We start from the raw sequence: 21,508 nt of genomic DNA on the forward strand, positions 1-21,508 counted from the left end.
GTATAACCCTTGGAAAGCTTGTATCTTTGGTCTGAAATGTTAGGAAGAAAAAAAGCCAAGAGCAGGATTAGACTGTGCAGTACACAGCACATGGGCCAGCAGAGGGCAGTGTAAGCAGCACCGAGAACTCCAGCTCTCTCAGGCTTTCATGTATGTAGTGGTCCACAGCTGTGTAATTTATTTCATTTACCAACTCCATATTATACTCATATACAGTATATGTTGTTCGGCTGAGTGCTGACCTTGGACTATGCAGGGATACCTGCATTGTCATGTCAGAAGTCATGTAGGGGCTCCACATTTGCAAAGTCTCTCAAACAGATTTGTTATGTTAGCAGTGGAAACAGTCCAACACATTGTGCTCAGCAGTGGTTCTTACACCTGGTCCTGGGGAGCCCCACTGTAATCTGCCTTAGACACAGGCAAGCTGATTCAGATTTCTAATATTTTAAGGACTATTTTAAAATTTTATTTTTTCTCTTTTAATATTTAATGTAATTAATTTATTTTTGGTATCAAAGCTGAACTAATTAGTGGATTTCAGAACTGCCCTCCTTCAGGTGTGCTGGCCTGAAATCTAGCCATCATAAAGGGAATCTAGCCAGTAGAAAAAACAATGACTCACTACGTGAGTGAGGTACACTTCCACCTGGGATCTGTTCATCACAAATTCATCATCTTTACAAAATCGTTTAGCCAGAAATAAGGGAGCAAACTGGTAATTAACAAGTTGAAGAGGTACTGCACATCATTCTGTGTGATGAAGTTGTTTGAGTTTATTTACTTTCAATAGGGTATTTCTGAAACCAAAGACTGAACACAGAAAGAAATCTAAACCAGCAAGCAGATTAGTTCCAGGCAACAGCTAGCACCAGGGATCAAAGGCCCATTTGGAGCAAAAACCAGCAGACACAGGGTCTCTCTGGACCAGAACTGAGAACCACCAATGCACACTAACTGTGGCACTTTTGTGAAAGACTAAATCTGAATTTGAATACATGTAGTAGTGTTCAACAAAAACATACTGTTATTGTTTGCTTTAAAATTTTTATTCTCATTAGAATTTGTTTCATCCTTTTAAATATGTCATACTGTAACAAATGTCAGAAAAAAATACCACTATTTAAATATTTCTAGGTGAAATGTAATCATGGTTTTAATCTTGTGATGTTCAGTAGCTTATTAAAACTGTGGCACTTTTGTAAAAGACTAAATTTGTGTGAAAAAACAAGTATTATATGATGAATTAATTACTGTATATGCCTTTTAAGGGTAATAACTAATTTATTCAAGTAGAGCAGTACTGTTTTCATATGACCAGTTGCTTATCTGAGTTCTTTAACAGTTTCAGGTGCAGTTAAGGCACCAGTGCAGTCCTGTAAATTAAGAATCTCTGCTTCACTGCCTGCAATGAAACGCTGTGATTTTGTTCAAATACAAAGCCTGAACTCCTCACGAATCCCATTAGCTTAGATACTTTTACCTTTTGCTGGGAGGCTGCTGTGAATTACCTCCAGACATGAGCACAATCCTATGGGCTTCTTGCTCCAGTCACCCACAGTATTGTGCCTCTCATAGTATCAACACAGACTTTCTGATTACATCTGCTGCTCTTCCTGTCTGCTCTGTTGCTGATGGAAAACTGAATTTAATTTCTTTTAGGGCTGCTGCGCTGTTTGTTTTCAACACAGATTTTTCCAATCAGAATACAGTCTCCTATTGCCAGCTGCTAGAATTATACCCTTTGAACACCTGAAAATGCCTCACTGGGAAATCTGCTCTCTGGTCTAAGGTAACTGCCAAGCTCTGATGAAGTAGAGTGCATCTGCATATGGACAGAGAGCATTGGGTGCAATCAGAGAATGTACTTCATAAAGAATCACCATCTGACAATGAGTGAAATAAATGGTCCACAATCAATTTTTAATTAGAACCATGTTTTGCCCTTGTCTGTAGTTTAGACAAGTTTATGCTAGACAGTCTGAGTGAGCAGATTTTGTTCATGAAAAAAAGATCAGTCTTGTTTTAATGTGTGATGTAAGCCTGGAGTGAACACCAGCATACTGGTGAATGGTGGCTTATTCCTACAGCTTTAAAGCAGTATTTCTTTCACTCATGTCATCGCATAAGTCACACCTATCACTTTTATTTCGAAAAACAAATTTTCTTTTACAATAACATACTGTACAAAGTGTTTCAATATATAGGATAATGAGTGCTACTGTACTGTAAAACTGGGTTAATTTGTACAGGTATAATCAATAATAGGGCGGTGATACACATCACTTTTCCACATAGTCTTCAAACCAGTTTTGGCGTGTGCCCCATTGTAAGGACATAATAGTAAATAGGTTAAAAATGAGATGCTGACATTAGGCCCACATACAGTAGCAGGTTTGGTTGCTAATAGCTAGCCCATTGTGTGCTAAAATGCCTCCTGATCTGAATTTAAATAAACTTCCCTGAAGTTTTCATTAGTGTCCTCTGATTTGTTTTGCTCTGCATTCTAGTTGTCTACTGGGCTGACTCTATTAATGTGGATTTTCAGGATTTCGAATACTTCAGTCAAGTCTCTTCTTATTGTCCTCTGGTAAAGGGAAGAAAAGTTCAGTTATTTAACCTTGTCAGTATAGTGCAATTTTTTTAAGCCCAGTAAACAGGCCGCTTCTCTGAGCTGCGTAATATCTCGTTGTAATGTGGTGTCCACACCTGAATTTTCAAAACAAAGTCTTGCTAGTACATTGTTTTACTTCACACCCCTTGACTTTAATATGACAATTCTAACTGTACAGTGTATCCTATCTGCATACTGTGCCCTCCTATCTAATACTGCCTCTCACTGCAATAAATAATGACACAAGAACACACAAAGGCTACATATAAAAGGAGGTCATTCAGTTTTCCTTTTTCATCCTTTTCGTTTTAGTACTTAAGTACATAGTATTGAAAAAGAAATTATTTTGATCATTCACAACTGTCATACACTCAGGTGACTTTGTAGTGTAACCCAATTCTCCAAACTCTTAATGACATCAATAGTGAAAGAATCAGTTGGAAATGGGTAATAGGGGTGGAAATCTCTAAGCACCTCACGATTCTATTCGATTCAGGCTTTCCCAAATTATTCCCAATCGTAAATCGATTCTTGATGCATCTCGATTTGTTTTTCTTACTGTGTGACACCGTGTGGAGCACGCGAGACACGAGCTGCCATTCACCAGTGATGTAGTGCGCAGTAATAGTGATATAGGATTCTGTCGCAATGGAGATCCGGGCATCACAGGTAATTGCCACCCTATTGGGTTTCTTCAGTGGCTCCAAAACTTGAGTTTTGGCGTCGCTGTAGAGCATTGGTATTGCCGTTTCACTAAACGCCGACACGGTATGTTGTACCTCGGATCCAGTGTTTATAACATTAAGCGAAAGCCTGGGCTTTCAAATACAGGGGAGGGGCGCACATCTTTTGCGCTAAAACTTGCTCTAGACCTGGCGATTCACTTCGCTCTCTTTGACACTTGCCCGAGGGTTCTCTGTTCAGCAGAACAGGCTGTTTTTCCTCCGACTCCGGCTGGAAACGTGAAATATGATTTCGCATGTTCGTTGTATTCCCGAAATATTTTATCTTGGTATGACACAGCTTGAACACACACTGCCTGGCTCTTATCCAGTTCATTTTTACCTTTTACTTCATAAAATCCAAAAGGTGCCCATACAGTGGCTTTACAAGCAGGGAGTGCAGGCCGGAGTTTGTCCATCTTCACAAACCGGGTAGCTTAGTTTAGTTCAAATGTAAGCATGGTGCACTTGTTAACCTACTGTATACACCTTTACGTTTCACCACGCAATTAGTTTCCTCTTAAGCCCAAAAAACGAAACCAGTATTATTTGCTCTATTTGTCCTTTACTTTACGTTGTACTGCTTTTACCTGAAATGTTTAGTACTGTGCATATTAAAAAAATAAAAGATTGATTGTGGAGTTTTGTGCTTTGATGCAGAATCGTACAAGAGAGAATCACAATGCATATAAGAATAGATTTTTTTGCCCCACCCCTAACAGGTGATGAGGTGATATAACCTGTTAACTGTCAAACCTGATGCTTATCAAGAGAACAATGCCTTTGAGCCATCAGCTTGTGCAGTCAGTCAGTCACTCTATGGGGTGTTCACATGCGGTAATTTCTAACCTGGGCAAACATAGTCAGTAAAACTCCCACAATCTGGGAGACTATGAGACATGACACCTCACAACGATTGTTGGGAAAAGTCCAAGTGTGAAAGACTGGGCAGGAGTGTATATTTGCTAAAGAACTCTCCTAGTAGGGATTGATGGCAGTGTGCATTAACACACTACACTGACCAAATCCTGTGAACTCACTCGCTGCCCTTCCTCTGGGCTCATGCTGATGCATTGTAACAGCTTTTAACAGGTCAGGGCTCCTCTTCATGGTGCTTACTGTACATAATGATGTAAATTGTGCTAAAGGAGAATGTGGCAATTATGCCTTGGATGCCATATTCTTTAGAGCCTCACTGAACATTCGTGAGATAAGCTGGCATAATGGGTGGCACCTAGGGCTCAGAGACCAGTAGCCAAGCACAGTTTATCCAGGCTACACAAGAGGAATGGGACCTAATCCCATAGGACAGCGTTTGCAAACTAGTATACAGCATGTGTTCAGCTTGCATTGTTTCTTTGTTGGCCACACACGCTACTAGCTTGTGACCATCACTGTTGAAGCCCTAGTTATCAACCCTGTTGATAGGTAAATCTTAATTAGCATGATTTACCTTTGTCATGTGCAGTATGTTTAATGAAACAAGTGCAAATACTACAATAAAAATTTTCCAGATAACACTCCTGTGAATTTCTCACAGTTAAGTTTCAGTATATATTCAGAGTTCATTAAATGGAGAAACATGCTTTGACACCTTTCAAAATCCCATTCACCTTCACACACAGGTGTTCTGCAATATACTCTGTCTTAGCTGTCGTTAAATTGTCATTTCTAACTAAAGTGACACAGGGAAATGATGACAGAATCCAAAGATTAGTGTTATATGCCTCCTTCAATCATCCCGCAGTGTGCTGGCATGCTAAAACCTAAAACACACGAAAAATAAATTAAAAAATGACATGACATTGTAAGTACTAGACAATGTGAGAATATCCTAAAGGGGAAAACAAAATAACTGCATTTCTGTCATTCTGAGTTGTGATGCACACTATTGATTTTTAATATTAACCTGCTGCAGACCTCCAATTAATAAAAGATGTATAACTTCCTAGTGTTGTGATTTACAGTTGAGGGGACAAAAAAAAACATGCTCTGCCCTGTAACATTCTAAGAAAAGTGCTAAAGCTTTTGCACAAGTAGCTTTTAAATTCAAGATCTTACAGTTATGGGATTGTAAACTTTAGCTTTTCACTTATTCCATACATCCAGTACCAGAAAGCTACTTATTCCTGATAAGTGGGTTGAAACATCAGACAGGACATCAGAGTGTACACACACAGTCTGAAGATCCCATAATTTATTTTTAAAAATACAGTTTGATTTAGATTGTAATGTTAGATGTCTCTGAAACCTCCTCAATCTTATTTTTTGAGCAGTTCTTTGATTCTTATTTATTGAAATCCAAACCCCAAGGGGGAGAAAACAAACAACTGAAGAACAAAACATACATTTCCTCTAGGTATACACAAAGTACATTACAGTGTTTTAGTAAAAAAAAAGAGAAAGACAAATAAAAGAAGGGGAGACAAGGAAGATGAAAGATCACATCATCTAAGCTGCTTTATCAAAAGCAGTGTCCCAAGTTACCAGCATAGTGATGGAGGCTAGTGCAGCTGGGCCATGGACCCGTCTAGATGCAACGTATCAAAACATCAAACAAAAACCTCATACAGTGCTTTCAAAAAGTATTCAGCCTCCAACACGTTTTTCACATTGCATTGCCGCAGACTCAGAACTTGAAATAGGCTGAAGTAGGAATTTTGGGCACTGACAACCCACAACATATTGAGTCCCATGTCAAACCAAAATAATTTAAATATTCCTAAAAACAATTCTTAAGAAAATAAAATCCCAGGCTGCGAGATTCATAAGTGGGGAAAAAAGGGATGGGGACTTTTTGAAGGTGCCGTATCTTGAGTTTTTGTTTGCTTTGAGTTTCGTCATCAGATTTGTAGGTGTATATTACTCTCCTGAGCACTAAATTATTTATAGTACATATATAAAACATTCACAAGAAAGTTAGTAAATCTTAACAAAAAAAATCAGACCAAAAATATGACTGTAAATAAGCTTAAAGTAATGCATTCCCTTTCACAAAAGGGATGTTTCACATGTAAGCCTGAATTTCCTTTATCACATTGGTCACAGTATTTCTTTTATTGCTGTACATTTCCCAACACAAATTATTGAGTCTATTTAGAGTGTATTTTAGAACTGTTTACCATACAAATGCAAATAATAGGAAACCATCCTTCACATTTGGTGGTTTAGTAGCTAAGTGAAACTAAAATTTCATCCAGGCTTTTCTTAAAAAGCTTTGGGTTTGGGACTGAACCATGTGTCTGGAAAGAAAATGCTAGAACTGTGCAAACACGAGTGTAAAAGCAAATCTACAAAGCTGCAATTTTCGTAGCAGTTTTATATCCATACGTCCATTTTCCAAGTACAGTACAACATACATGTAGGCAGCCAAAAGTTGCAAACAGGAGCAAATCAGCACTCGACCTTAAGTTCCCTCAGGACCAAAAACCCAGCACTGAGCGTAAAATATGTCTAAGTAGTGTGGGAATACTAACCCTAACCCTAGCTGGGGCTTCAACAGAGCAATCCTGCCGTGTGTTTCTGAAGCCTTCCAGTCATCAGATTTGAAAATGTTCCACCATGTCACCCTTTTGAGTGTTCACTTCTAAGAAAATGTTTTTTTCTCTAGCATAATAGAAAACAAAAATGCATAGAATTGTGTGCTCAGTCAAGGACCAGGGAGACACAGAGACTCTGGGGCTGGGCAAACTGCCCAGCTTAAGATCTGTGAAAGATGGTGTAAAGATGCTTCTTTGTGGAAAATAATTACATCAGGGGTTAATTAATAAAATTAGACGGTCTAATTAGAACAGCTAAACCATGGTGATGTCTTTATCTTGTGCATAAAAAGCACCATCGGGGTGAAAAATGTGAAGTTCATGTCCTTATGGCACATTGCAGTAATCATTGTTTCATCGTATGTTAGAAGCAGCTTGAAAGAGAATATTTCTCTTCTGATTCATCCATAAGAAGTTGTAAGAATTTTAATGAACACCCTTTTCTACATGATCTGACTTTAACAGACTGCAGAATGTTTCTCTTCTCATCAGAGATGTTTTTAATAATTGTTTTAGCAATATTATCAAAAAAGCATGGACCAGTTACAAGGTTTAGGGTAACAAAATACAATGGCCCTTGATTTGGGCACAAGCCGTCACCTTCAGTTAAGTAAAATCATCTGGCTTGGTGAACAGCTGGAGCCACTTAGAATCACACTGATTGGCTTTCCTTCAGACAGAATCAGTATTGCCATCGCTATTATCATTCATTCAATTAACATTTCATTAATGCTGGTTGTGTGTTTGATAGATCAATATTTAACCATAATGCAACAGTTGTGTTAGATGCTGTCAGGTTCTGGAGACCTTGCAGTTTTGTGATGTAGCCCATTACTGAAACAAACATACTGAGTGTATGTAAAGTACATTTATACTCTAATACATCCTTTGTAGAATTGGTAGTAATAAGTCCATTGGCTATTGGTAATGGTTTTGAACCATTTTGTATAAAAGGTTTTGCTCATTTAATATCCACACCACTGACCCACTTTTTAAATCTTTTTTTTAAAATCTGAATTTGCAACTAAACACAAGACCTTTTTTCCCCGTCTACTGATGACAAGTCAGGTCCTAACTTCTACACACATGGAAAAATTGCCAACAAGCAAGTCATTTACATAGCAATTATACTGTATGTCGTCCAGTCTGGGTATGGGTGTGTTACAGCTAACAAAATTTCTCAATGAGATGTCTTGAGATAAGAATCACACTTGTGCTGGTATTTAGCTAAGTCTTTTGGTACTGTGGTTACTCAATTCCTCTGAAAGTAATTCTTTAATGTTCTGAATCTGGTGTGCGTGTTCACCACCTGTTTGTGTGGATTTCCTCCCACAGTCCAAAGACATGCTGGGAAGTTAACTGGCTTCTGGGAAAATTGGCCCTGGTGCGAGTGTGTGTGTTAGTCTCTGTCTGCCCTGCAGTGGACTGACGTCCTGTCCAGGGTGTGTCCCACTTCGCCGCCACTGCTTGCTGGGACAGGCTCTGGCTCCTCCATGACCCTGACTTGGAAGAAGTGGTTAGAAAAAGCAGGGGTGGATTTCATAGTAATGCTTTGCTTGCCATGACAGTATACTGTGTACATGCATACACAGAATGGAATAATAAAATGATCATGTTAGACACTGATACATCAATCCGGTAAAAATGGAATTAATCAACATTGAGCTTTTCCTGTTGAAAAAACACGTAAGGCCTGTTGCTGTATTTTCTATGGTTGTAAAAGCCTTTTATTATCTTGATTTTTTTATGATTCACATTCACAGTATGCAAATAAAAAAAAACTGGCATACTGACAGTATTGCTTTCCGTCTTGGCATTTCAGCTACTGTGCCATTAAATCCTGTTAATAAAAAGACACTGCGAGATGGTCAGTCTTTACTTCCATGACCACTGCCATTACAAAGCCCAGTGTCTGAAGAGACCTGTGAAAGACTTACAATTTGTGTTTATTTTGACACATCATCTTCTATAAAACGTGCAAAAGTAGAATAAAAGGCAATCAAAAAAGATGCACTAATAAGACCCGATTTAAAGTATTGTCAGTTTCGGTCACTGTGGTATATAAAGGATATTGCTACTTTGGAATCACTCTGTAGAAGAGCATGCAGATATATTCCCGGTCTTAAAGCAATGTCATATTCTGACAGACTGAAAGAACCGACTTTGAGGGGACCTGATCCAAGTATTCAAAATCCCTCAAGTCGCTGAGGGAATCAGCCCTGTGGACGTCTTGGGAATACGCTTTGCGCCTGGGCTGAGACCGACTCGCATCCTACCACTGCCTGAGGCATCTCAAACATTCGCACAAGTTCTCAGCCTTCCCCTGACCCCACGTGAATGGGTCAGGTCAGGATGCCTGTGTATTAACCGGCTGCCTTCCAATCTAGTTCTCAATCAGCTCATTAGGCTTGGTTATTTAAGGCAGCTTTCTCCCCTGATTAGTGCTCCGACATTAGAACTACCAGAGCATTCAGCCGGCCTGCTTCCTCTCTCCCATCACTCGCAGCCACACGTCTACCAAGTCTCCCCAGAAACACCTGGACAGCCCCCGAGTCCTGCACCTGGGCTCCGGCCGGTCATCTCGCTGCAGCATGACAGTCCAACCAGGGGGCCCAAGTGCAAACAACATGTAAGTGTATTTAAAACAGAGAATGGGAGGCTCTTCTTTGCACAGAGTTTGTACAGTACGTGTACAGAAGAGGTTTCATAGTCATGTTCTGGAACCTGATACCCTGGCTTCTTTCATTCATGCTACCATCTGCCAAAATAATCTTCATGAGATTCTCTTATTTCTAGCCTATTCTTATTTTTAACTAGGCACTATGCTTTATGATTAAGACCGCCATTGTTTCTCCGAGTTGTGGCTCCTGCCAGAAGATATTTCTCATACCAGTCTTTGGCTATTGTCCCCAAAAAGGTCTATACAAGGGAACTCGCCTCTCAGCCTCTCTTGCGCTCATCAATCTAAGTGCTGCTTGCTACCGGAGTTCTTTATGTTGTAATTCACACTGAGTGTGGAGCCGGGGAGGCACTGTCAGAGTTTATAGCCTTAACCTTCCTGAGAGCCCCCAAGTTTCTGGCTTCATCACAGTGCAATGCTCACCTGCATTAAACAGCAGGAATTATTTCAAGCATTTCTAAATGGTGATCATTACGGTATTTTGCAGGGCAATGTAGACTCAAACCAACTTTTAAAAGATGTTTATCGTCAAAGTTAAAAGGCTGTCAGACATCTTTGCCAAGTGAGATCCCCTGTGGGTTAAACAAAACATGCCGAATGACTGTGATTTACTTTTCCCCTAAGCTATTTCGCTTTCATATACTATTAATTGAAGAGTAATTAATTTCATGACATTTTCAGTTCTCTTTTGATTAATTAAGGAGAATTTTAGAGCTCTTTTTAACTAATGCTTAGTAAGTGTGTTGATGCTGCATTGAATATTTAGAATCCATTCAACTTTCCATTTTCTAACTGCTTTTGCCAATTCAGAGTCGCAGGAGAGCTGGAGCCTATCCCAACAACTAACAGGCTTAAGGCAGGATACACCCTGGAAGTGACACCAGTCCATCATAGGGCAGACGGCCAGAAACCCAGTCACATACATACTCACACCAGGGCCAGTTTTCCCAGAAGTCAATTAACCTACCATTACATTTTTGGACTGTGAGAGGAAACTGGAGCACCTAGAGGAAACCCGCCCAAACATGAGTAGAACATATAAACTCCACACAGATAGCCCCCCAGGTCTAGAGCTGAATAATAATAATAATAATAATTGCTTAGACCTATATAGCGCTTTTCTGAACACTCCACTCAAAGCGCTTTACAGGTAATGGGGATCCCCTCCTCCACCACCACCAATGTGCAGCCCCACCTTGATGATGCAACAACAGCCATAGTGCACCAGAACGCTCACCACACATCAGCTATCAGTGGGGAGGAGAGCAGAGTGATGAAGCCAGTTCAGAGATGGGGATTATTAGGAGGCCAATGGGAAATTTGGCCTGGACGCTGGGGTTACACCCCTACTCTTTTCGAGAAACGCCCTGGGATTTTTAATGACCACAGAGAGTTTTATACTTTTTTTACAGTATAGTGTCCCCATCACTATACTGCGGCATTAGGACCCACACAGACTGCAGGGTGAGCGCCCCCTACTGGCCCCACTAACACCTCTTCCAGCAGCAGCTTTAGTTTTTCCCAGGAGGTCTCCCATCCAGGTACTGGCCAGGCTCACACCTGCTGAGCTCCAGTGGGCTGCCAGCGGTGAGCTGCAGGGTGATATGGCTGCTGGCTGCAACTCTCCAACGCTGTAAGGCAGCCATGCTGATCACTGTGCCACTGTGTCGCCTATCAAGAATCTGTGCTGTTTATTTTAAATTCAGGAGTGAGGGTGAAGGATTAGTAGTTCAATGTGGTGTCCTGAGTGTGGGTATCCTAGATTTTGAAGTTCTGGAAATGACAGGAATATTTTTTATGGTGGGTCTTACGTATTTACTGTTAAGTATTGTTTTGTAATATCTGAAAAGTAGTAGTACAATAAAATGCATATGTAAGCTGCAGCAGAATGTTTAGAGCTTCAGCACAGGTTTGTGAGGTCACCCAGAAGAAATACCAGTACATACAGTACATGTAACGGTGTCACTGAAAAAATTGAGTTCTGTGACCTTTAGAAACACATTTTTTTCTCTACACATTTGGAGTAGAATAGCTTTAAGTACACTGGTAGAACTTAGATTCCTTGAACTGAATGATACTGCAAGTCCATAACATGTAGCTTCAGTGATTGTACTTTTAATGATGTTATCTCCATCGCAATCTTAGTATAACTGTTAAACATTCTGCTGTTCCCTTCTTCCTCAATGTTTTTCCTTCTTTATACAGAAATGTTTGATCACATGTTAATATTCTACTGAATCTTTGGCCCTGTGTAGTTTGTACTACCTTTGGAATACAAAAAGTGGCCTTGTAGCTTTATGGATGTGTAGACTGGAGACGTCAATGACAAGGAGTCAAGTAAACTTGATTTGATTTGTGTACATAATGTATTAGCTACTACAACACTTCATAATGGCTGCTCATGTACAGTTTACCTTGAGAAGTTATGATCACGCTTTTGAAACTTTTGATCAATGTGACTTAAAGTCAGTAAATTATAAGCCTGATTTCTTTTCACCCCAACTAAGATGTATTTACTAAACAAAGTAACTGTATGATGCTCTAGGTAAAAAAAACACCTCAGGAGAAATGTATCTCCTGAGTGTGTCTCTCACTACAGTATATTCAGACCTGTTAAATGTTGATATGACCATATTCCCATGTCTGGAGGTATATCAGCATCGTACGCAATAAAACTTTCTCTTGAGACATTATGTACATTTTAAAAAAATGTAACTAAAGCTGCAAGTACGTTCAAAGACTGACTATTTTCTTTCCTAAGAGGGGTTGACTCATGGGACCATGTATTCTGTATCTGCTGTAATTTTCAATTTACTGTATATTAGGGCTATTTATTCGATGGATGAATGGAAAATACGGGCACTAATTGGACATTAATGAAGAAATGTCTCAGAAACCATGAATGATGACACCAATAATGAGCTACATGTTAACCAAACAGCAACAATGCAGGAAAATGTTTCAGGGGAAAATTGGAGAAGAGGCAAATGTGACGCTTATGTGATCAAAACCATCTTATTTGGTAAAAACAGTTTTTCTTCTCCAAATGTACAATTTTAAATACATATTTTAAGATATTTGCAATTGTAAGATTTTTAGTATATTTTAAAAATCAAACAAAGAGTAGTGAATCAGAACTTCTCTTCTGTTTTCCAAACCACATATCGGCAGAGTTAGAGTTAAGGAACATGTCACTCCCTTTCTGTTCACTCTGACAGCTGCCTGACGAGGCTGTTTCTGAACTTCCAAGAGCTCCAAGTACAGTACTGATTCTTCCCACTTGACATTGGGTCAGTTAGGTTTAATTGGTGTATATGATGGGTTAGCTACTACAGCAGTTCAGACTGGTTCAGATTCAGAGTCATAGTCACTACACCAATTAAATGTGCTGTTTTTAAAATAATGTTGTAAGTTTCCAACTGAGACCTAAAGATATGAACTTGTAAAACCTAATTTAAATTTTAGTTTGGTAGCAAAGAGATTTGAAATATTACATGCTTCTGTATAAAAAAATACTAAACATCCATATTTAATTACATGATTTAATCAAAATGTTGGGCTTCAATACTAATTTGCTTAAGAAGATACTAATTATTTCATTTAAGGTTTTTGCCATTGTTCTCAAATGTTCTCCAAATAAAGCAGAAATATAAGTTTTGCCGTGATAAATGGGTAGAGTACTGCTGCAGTTTTGAAGCTATTATGTAGTGCGTGTACTATGTATTTGCTCTGCTTTAGTCTGATACCCAAGAGATTGTATCATGCTTCACTTAAATATACTACATATCACTCTCTCTTATATTACTGATAATGTGTAATAATATTGTAACTGTAATATCAATTAGCTCAACCCTGATTATACAATACAGAGGAAATATTTTTAAGAAGCTGTGTCCAAAAAGCTTTCTTCAAAAGCAATCCACTCTTAGCGGTGGAATTATCCTGACTGTTTTAATTATGGAATGTTCACCCACCCTTTATGTTAACTTAAATAACCGAGATATTGTTAAATTGACAATAACAATTTGTTAATTCAAGAACTTAGTGCTTGATTCACAGTTTTCTCTACTAGACCTTGAAACCATTCTGGGCTTCATTTGGTCTTAAATTGTACCTACAGTTTGTACTCAATATTCAGGATATAGTAGTAGAAGATTGTTTTCAGTCTCACCATTTTAGTTTTTATTTTTGCTGTTCCACTTCGCGACCTGCCTGTGAAGCCCCAGCACCCAATCGTGACTATCCATGAAAATGAAGCACTCAGCTCTAAAGAGGTAATGAACAAATCTTTTTGAAATTTCTCCCTTAGATACATGGAGCTTGTGATGTTTGCAAGTTCTGTCTTTCTTCCTTTTAATTAAAAAATAACTCACAAAAAAATCACTCAAGTAGAATGATTTATGACCAATCAATAATGTATGATGTTATAACTGAAAGCTAAATAAAAATCTTTCCCTTTTTAAAATGTTTCTATTATTTGTCTTTAAAAATAAAAATAAGAAAAATGGAATTATATACAAAATTGATATTTAATTATACAGAGCTAGTTTGTTTTCCCTCATGCATCTTACTACCCTTTTAAAAGACTTGAAGCTATTATTGTTAACTAACTGACTGACTTAGTTTTAAGGGCTCTTGAACAATAAAGCTACTGTGTTCTGAATGTGACACAAATGAAGGGGCTAATATAATGTCTTCAGGCACTGCTGTCCATCATGGCCTGAACACATTATCTTACCTGCTGCCCTTACTGACTCCCAGATTTCAATCCATCTCACGTCCTGCTCATCCTGCCAATGTCAGGGAGCACGAACCAGTAGGCCCCTTCTCTGTTGCCCACATGAACCTTTAGAAAAAGGGACATGAACAACAAAAACTTACCTTCAGAAACAGAATATTCTTCTTGAAAATGTAGTAAATCATAGTGCTGAAACTCCAGCAAAGGCTAAATTAAAAAAAAAGTTTTTAATACCAGCTGATTTGATATCTATTTCTAGTTTTTTTATTTTGTCGTATTTGTCAAAAGCTGAAATGGTTGCAGTTGGTTTCAACCCTGCATCAACTTTTGAGCTTCACAACTACCCTCATTCAGCTGTGCAGCCCGAAATGTAACCAATGTGACCTCTGTGTGTCTGATACAGTGTCATTCCCACCTGTGTCTGTTCACCAGTACTTGATCAATTATTAACAGTTGTGCAGTCAGGAACAACAGGAAGGAAGCAGAAGAGAGGGGATGTACAGCTGCATGTGCTGAATGTGTTGGGAGCCATGCACAGAGGCACAGTGGTTAGGAATGCTGCCTTGTAGCACTGGGGCCCTGTGTTCAGTTCCTGGGGTGCCATCTGTGAGGAGTTTGTAAGTTCTCCCTGTGGGTTTCTTCGGGTTCCCCGGTTTCCCATAGTCTTAAGACATACTGGTAGGTTAACTGAATGGGCTTCTAGTGTAAGTCTGCCCTGTGATGAATTGGCATCCCATCCAGGGTGTATCCTACTTTGCACTTGTTGCTTGCAGAAATGGGCCCCAGCTCCCCTGTGACCTTGTATTAGATAAAGCAATTAGAAAACTGATGGATGGAGTAACCTTGAAACAAGTTAAACAAAACTCCGTACAAGCAAGCAAAGCAATTAAACACGAGGGATTTAGAAATTAGCTGAAATGAAAACTATCAGTCAAATTGTTCCTTTCATGACCAAGGCTGGGAACCAGTGGTTTAGGGATCCATTAATAATTTAGGGACACGGGCAGTGTGTAAGCAGACAGATGCTCAAAATGTTCCCTTTACAATTATCAGCCCCAAACCCCAATACCCCTACAGTAATATATCATATTTTCATTTTCTCACTTCCCATGAATAATTCACTGCCAAGGGTTCATGACAAAGTGTGCTCCTCCAAAGACACAGGTGTCAGCTTGCTGACCTATGGTCTGATGTACACCAAGCCAGTGTGCCACAAATTTAATTAGATGGGAAGTATTTTCATATATTCCTATTAACTGAGCTATATTGAGTGTGCACATCACTGATATCAATTTTAAATATTCATTTTGCTGTAATTCACACATTTTGATCTACATCACTGGCTGAAGTATTAGGAATCTCAGGACAAATCCATATTCAAGTTGTCAGGCAGTGCATGATTGGCCAGAGGAGCACGACACAGATTTCGGTCACTCTCCCCAGCAAGAGCAGTTTCCAGACCTCAGTCCTACTGAAAACCGGAGGAACTGGTAGACCATGTGCTGGGATTGAGCAACAAATACAGGATGCCATGACCCAGCAGAATACGGCCAGGTTCTGTTCAAGCAGCGATTGCTGGAATTAGGTGTTCCCAATATTTTGGTCAATGACTATATAATCTCAATAACAAGGCATCTTCTATTTTCATTTCAAAGCTTATTCACACATTGCTTGGAGCTGGAAGAACAGACAGCAACAAAAGCCCTGGGAACCAAAAGCTCACCAAGGAGAAGTTCCAGCAAAACGTGCAGGTGCCCAACACCCAGGAACTCCTCCACACCGCAGGAAAGAAAGAGCATAAAACACAGAAACCCCCTTCAGGGCCAGCGGGGTCAACAGGGACCGTCTCCAGCTCCATTGACTCGACGGAAGTTAGAGAGACCCACATTTAAACGCGAGGGAAGATCATGAAGGACACAGCTCTGGAGACTGCACCAGAGGCAGTTCTGAACCTGAGCAGTCGAGCTGGAAACGGTGACTTAGGGTTCACTTAACAGTCACACCAACTGTAATATCCTCATTGTCAAATCATAGCGATGTCCGTTGTATTTTATTTTACCATAAAGCTTTTTACAGCTCGCCATCCTTGGAATATGGTTATGAATGATGAGATATTTAATTTAATAAATTGTAAAAGAATAGTACTTCCTCCCACATCATATCCTCAGTGTTAATCTGTTAGGTATTATGTGATGCATGAAGTCCTGTAAAAGCTTATGATGTTAATCAAACAGTCTACGCTTAAAAAAGAAATCTGACAGGAAGAATATTTTTACACCAGTTTGGGATTACCTTTATGAATGCCAAAAGGTCTCTTTAATAATAATTAAGGAAACTATATTATATTGTTTTGTTGAAACAATATTATTGTTATATTATTGTTTTATACTAAATTATTTAGTTAAATTATTTTGGAACAGCATTTTTATAGTTTCCCATTATATGCAGTTTCATACAATTTTAAATTTCTAATTTTATATGTATATGCGTTTTGTTTTCAGCTACAGAAATGTGCACATCTTTTTTTCTAATACAAATTGATCCAAAACAACATATTCATTATATAACTCCCCCTTCCTTGTTTAAATATTTTGTTTGTATAATGCTATTATAATATAATGGAAATATTAATGTCTGTGTGGCAGTTTTGTGCAGCAGTTGAGGAGTGATATATAGGGAAAAAATCCTTAAATGCTACAATGCTGTTGACCAGCCTAAGTAAACACACCTTAATTGTAAAAAATTACAAGAAATGCAATATATTTCTATATTCCATAAGATTTAACCCCTTTTATTCATTATTCTGTAATCATGTATTTAAAAAACTACTATAATTACAATAAATAAGTGATATTTATATGTTTTCATCTACTATAAAATGTACAGCTGTTAGTAACAGTAATATAATCCTTCCTCCATTTATAAACTAGGGTTTTAATAGTATAGCATGCACTAAATTACTCTTAGAACAAATACAGTAACTCGCTGGCCGAAGTTAAAAGATGTCTTGGGTGGAAGTTTTGCACTTCTGTAAAGTATGTATTTGATTGGTAGCTTTAAGAATTCATCCATCCATTTTCTAACCGGTTCTTTTGATTCAGGGTCACGAGGGAGCCGGAGCCTATCCCAGCAAGCAGCGGGCACAAGGCAGGGTACACGCTGAATGGGACACCAGCCCATCGCAGGGCAGGCTTTAAGGCTTTAAAACACCGACATTTTCAATGTCATTTTCTTGGATGTTTCAATAACAGCAGTTTAGTATGGTACTGTACATTCTTAGTGTCTAAGGCAGTTTCACTGGGAGATTTTAACTGCCCTAACATAGATTTGAATATTCCAATATGCAAAAATAGACATGAGTTTTTCCTCAGGTTGTCAAAACACTCACTAGAGGCAATGCTAGTACTGATCTAGTTTTCTCTAACAATCAGGACAAGGTAAAGGGAGCAAAGGGGGGAGAACTACTCGAGAATTGTGCCGGTGATGGGATAATGCTTTGAAGTATTTTACAGATCCTTACGGGTAGGTTCAGGAAGGTATATAAATACAGGCAAGCTGACTATGGAAAAAAAAAGGAGGCATGATTTAAAATCACAGTGGGGTCAGACAGATGGGGCAATCATTAGAAAACTAATAACCAAAAAGGGAATGCTATGAAAGAGGAGATGCTACGGAGAAGTACGAAACTGGCAAATTCATGCCAAATCTTGGTCAGTCATACCCTAGAAAGAAATGGGCGATGTGGTTTCAAAGATCAATCACAAATTGGTCCTGCTTTACACAACGACTAGATTTCTTTGAACGAGATATTAGAGCAAAGAATAGACAAAGGCTGCAATACAGAATGTTTCATTTCCCAGAAAGCCTTTGATGAAGTTCCACCTATTGATTTCACATTGAAAGCTGTAAAAAATCTTGCTAATATACACTATGTCCTTACTGGATTAGGTCAATCGACAAATAGCAGACTTCCTGACTTTTTTATGGGATTCTACATTCTAGAGCAGTCGGCAAACATGTCTTGTTTGCAGGTAGCATACAAAATACTCATAAGTGAGGTAGCTGTGTTTTAACAATAACACCCAGAAATAGGTAGAGTTTTAAGCATTTCATGCAAGTAGTAAAATTAAACATCATAAACACAATAGGGGCAGCACTGACATGGAAGAGGGTTTTGAGAAGGATAGAAGTGTTTTGCAAGTCTCTTCAATTTCTTCATGCAGACAGTATGATAAATTATCAGAATTTATTTTCTGTTTAATATATTCTGAAAGTTAAAAAAAATCTGTAAAAGATGTTGTTAATGCTTATAAATTTTAGTTACCACAGGGGGATTTTGAAATAATAATAATGTCAGTGTTAAATTATTTTGCATCGATTATGACATTTGTACTAGGCTATTATTGTATTTCTGAAAAGGTATTAACGATTACCGTCTCTGTGTCTATCTGACATGTTTGTGTGGGATGTTAAAAGGAAATCAGAGGTAATTATTATGTTCCAGGCATTCATTTACTCCTGGAGAAAGAGCTGGTTTAATTAACACAAGGGTATATAATAAGATTGGAAGAAACACTTCATTGACCTTAAAAAAAATTAAATAACCTTGTTTACGAGAGCTGAAATTGCAGCCTCTAATGCAATGTTTGAGCTTGAGGATCCTCAGATTGACAGACTCCTGCTCTCACCAGAGAGATTTTCACACGGGTGCAGTAGTTTCCTGGGTAGTAGAAATGGGTTCTAGTGCACTCCCCCAAGTCAAGGAGCTTCCAGGGTATGTCTTTTTATGTCATTTCAGCAGGTTAGAGGTGACGTCATGGGACTTAATATGAGATTTGTACCACTATACAAATCAAATCAAAGTTTATTTATCGAATGCACAACAATAGAGCGTGCAGCAGGAGTTCCTGGCAATGAAATGATCACAAAATTAAAATGACAAAATAAGGTTACATAATAATAGATAATGGTCCAATAGAAATTGAATAAAATAAACTTAGACAAAACTCAGAAATATAGCTGCTATGTGTCCAGTGTGTATGCAATACATTATGTCCAAGAAGTGCGGTATGCCAAATACAGTTTTCATTGCATGTCCATGTAGCCATTACAGGTGACTTGCTAAAGGAACTGCAGGTTACTACAGCGTGTCTGGTTCTGGCTGCATTGATACAAAGGGATAACCTACCTTATGTCATTATCCCACTTAACTCCAAATTCAAATGTAACATTAACAATAGCTTCTGATATATCATTGATTTATCAATTGTGTACATGCCCTCTGATGGACTACTGTCCCATCCAGGGTGTATCCTGCCTTGTGCCCGTTGCTTGCTGGGATAGGCTCTGGCTCCCTGCTACACGGTATGGTATAAAGTGCTCAGATAATGGATGGGTAGGTTGATGGCATTTGACTATATTCAATTTAGACATATACTGTATATAACCATGTTGAAATAATACTGGATATTTCAGTACATGTAACAGAAAAGTGGTAAAAAAAATGCCATTCTTATTCTATAATGTATAATGCTATAAAACAGAATAGAAAAGGCTGTTTGGCACATACAGGCAGAAGTAAAAGGAATTAAAACTTTCATTCCATCTTCAGACAGTACAGGATAATCCCTGGAGACTGACAGTCATTCAGTGGGGTGGAAGCAGTGTTGAGTATTACTTGTGTAGGAGATATCTGCAAAAATATATATTTTGCACCTGCTGTAAAACCTCATACTCACTCTCCAAGGATCCCTGAAATTTATACAACACACATTCATAACAACCATTCTATCTTCCATCTGTAAACCATTGTAAATTAGCCTGGGCAAAGCTGTCTGTATTAACAGATAAATATCATTATTACATTTACAGCATCAACAATAGTAATGCAATGTGTATTTACAAGTGATTGTGGATTTGATATCATTTTGTGATCCCAGGTTTGGCTGCACATACAATGTTAATGAAAGTATTTACTAATTGCATTTAATAATGTTTACAGTAGCTTGCTTATCAAAGTATCCCTGTGAAGCAGCCTGACTGAGCTGAGTGCAAGAAAATCCAATAAACCTGATAAGAATTTACTTAATCCCCTATAACCAACCTGTTATGTAACTTTTGAAATGCGTCTGCTACACATTCTTTACTTTTGATGGACATTTTATAGGCTTTTGAAATGTGCCAGGCGACCGTGTTATACTGTATTTCTCTGGCTTAGGCGTGCTTGTAGTGAGGTGTGTTTATTGACTCTCTTAAGATATATTGTGCTGATCAGGAAGCGTGATCATGCGGTCTCATCCCCAGTGACAGTCAAAAAGGACCCATCATGACCCAACTGGCTGAGGATCAACTCTTGCTATCATCCTTCTGCAGTTAGAAATCTGAAGAACATGAATGCTTGGCACTGACATTACAAAAAACAAACAAACAAACAAACAAACAAGAAAATATAAAATATGACTAGGGATTTAAAATTTTTATACAAAGCCAATTTGGATTTTTTTGGCTGTTAATGGGTTTAGCTTGTCACTGCATCCAGTGAGCAGCATGAAGCCCGAGCAGGTGTTCCTCTAACATGCCTGTCTGTGAGGTACACGAAACTCCACAGTGCCTCACCGGAGAGTAAGCTCTGCAGGAGCCACACGCTTCACGCTGATGCCACAGCTCCTATGTTGATGTGGAGCAAACCAAAGAAACACAGGCACACATGAGTTTTCCTAACCACCGCGGTGCAAGGCCACTTCAGGGAAGCCAGTTAATGACTTTACCTGGAGCTGAAGAAGTCCTGTCTAAACCCCAGGGCTCAGCTTGCGCCCTGAGGGAGCTGAATGTCTGGACTATTCATCGTGTATACTGTGGCATTCATTATACAAACAATTGGCTTTTTCCTCAGGTACAATTTTATCTAGAGCATGTCATGATGTCTGGACAGCATGACAGCTTTCTTACAGAACAGCATGTTTCCAGGAGCAGTAGTAAAGTATTTTCTTAAAGAACTGTTTAAAACTAAGTTGCTATATTAAGACTAGAAACAGTTGTTTTTGCAATATATTCATTTCTTCACGCTAATTAGATGAAGGTACTACAAATATAATAGCTTGGAATAAGTTAAATATTGATATTTAGACAATCAGACAGACAGAAAAGATCATTTCGAAATGCAGTATTTTGACTTGTTAGATGCACAATAAGGGTGGTTAACGAAAATAAAATGAT

At 38.6% G+C, this 21,508-nt stretch overlaps 1 protein-coding gene and 1 long non-coding RNA gene across 10 annotated transcripts in view; one reads left to right on the forward strand and one right to left on the reverse strand.

Annotated features, from left to right (window-relative positions):
* The window catches only part of mlip (muscular LMNA-interacting protein), a 51,047-nt gene that overhangs the window by 20,693 nt on the left and 8,846 nt on the right, over window positions 1-21,508 (forward strand). For 2 of the 9 annotated variants that reach the window (XM_088933864.1, XM_088933863.1), the window contains 3 exons: window positions 9,382-9,504; window positions 13,776-13,829; window positions 15,949-18,660. The exons of 1 other annotated variant lie outside the window; for it this stretch is intronic. In XM_088933864.1, the coding sequence (XP_088789990.1) occupies window positions 9,382-9,504; window positions 13,776-13,829; window positions 15,949-16,185 (414 nt within the window). In that variant the 3' untranslated portion in view covers window positions 16,186-18,660. 6 more of the 9 variants (XM_088933866.1, XM_088933865.1, XM_088933871.1 and 3 more) reach the window with 4 other exon arrangements.
* The window catches only part of LOC148820276 (uncharacterized), a 41,219-nt gene that overhangs the window by 18,583 nt on the left and 1,128 nt on the right, over window positions 1-21,508 (reverse strand). Inside the window, exon 2 of the long non-coding RNA XR_016094202.1 lies at window positions 14,294-14,401. This is a non-coding gene — a long non-coding RNA (uncharacterized LOC148820276). The remainder of the gene's footprint in view (window positions 1-14,293; window positions 14,402-21,508) is intronic.

The sequence above is a fragment of the Atractosteus spatula genome, chromosome 15 (assembly GCF_055471065.1).
Source record: "Atractosteus spatula isolate fAtrSpa1 chromosome 15, fAtrSpa1.hap1, whole genome shotgun sequence".
In the NCBI taxonomy this organism is placed as follows: Eukaryota; Metazoa; Chordata; class Actinopteri; order Semionotiformes; family Lepisosteidae; genus Atractosteus; species Atractosteus spatula.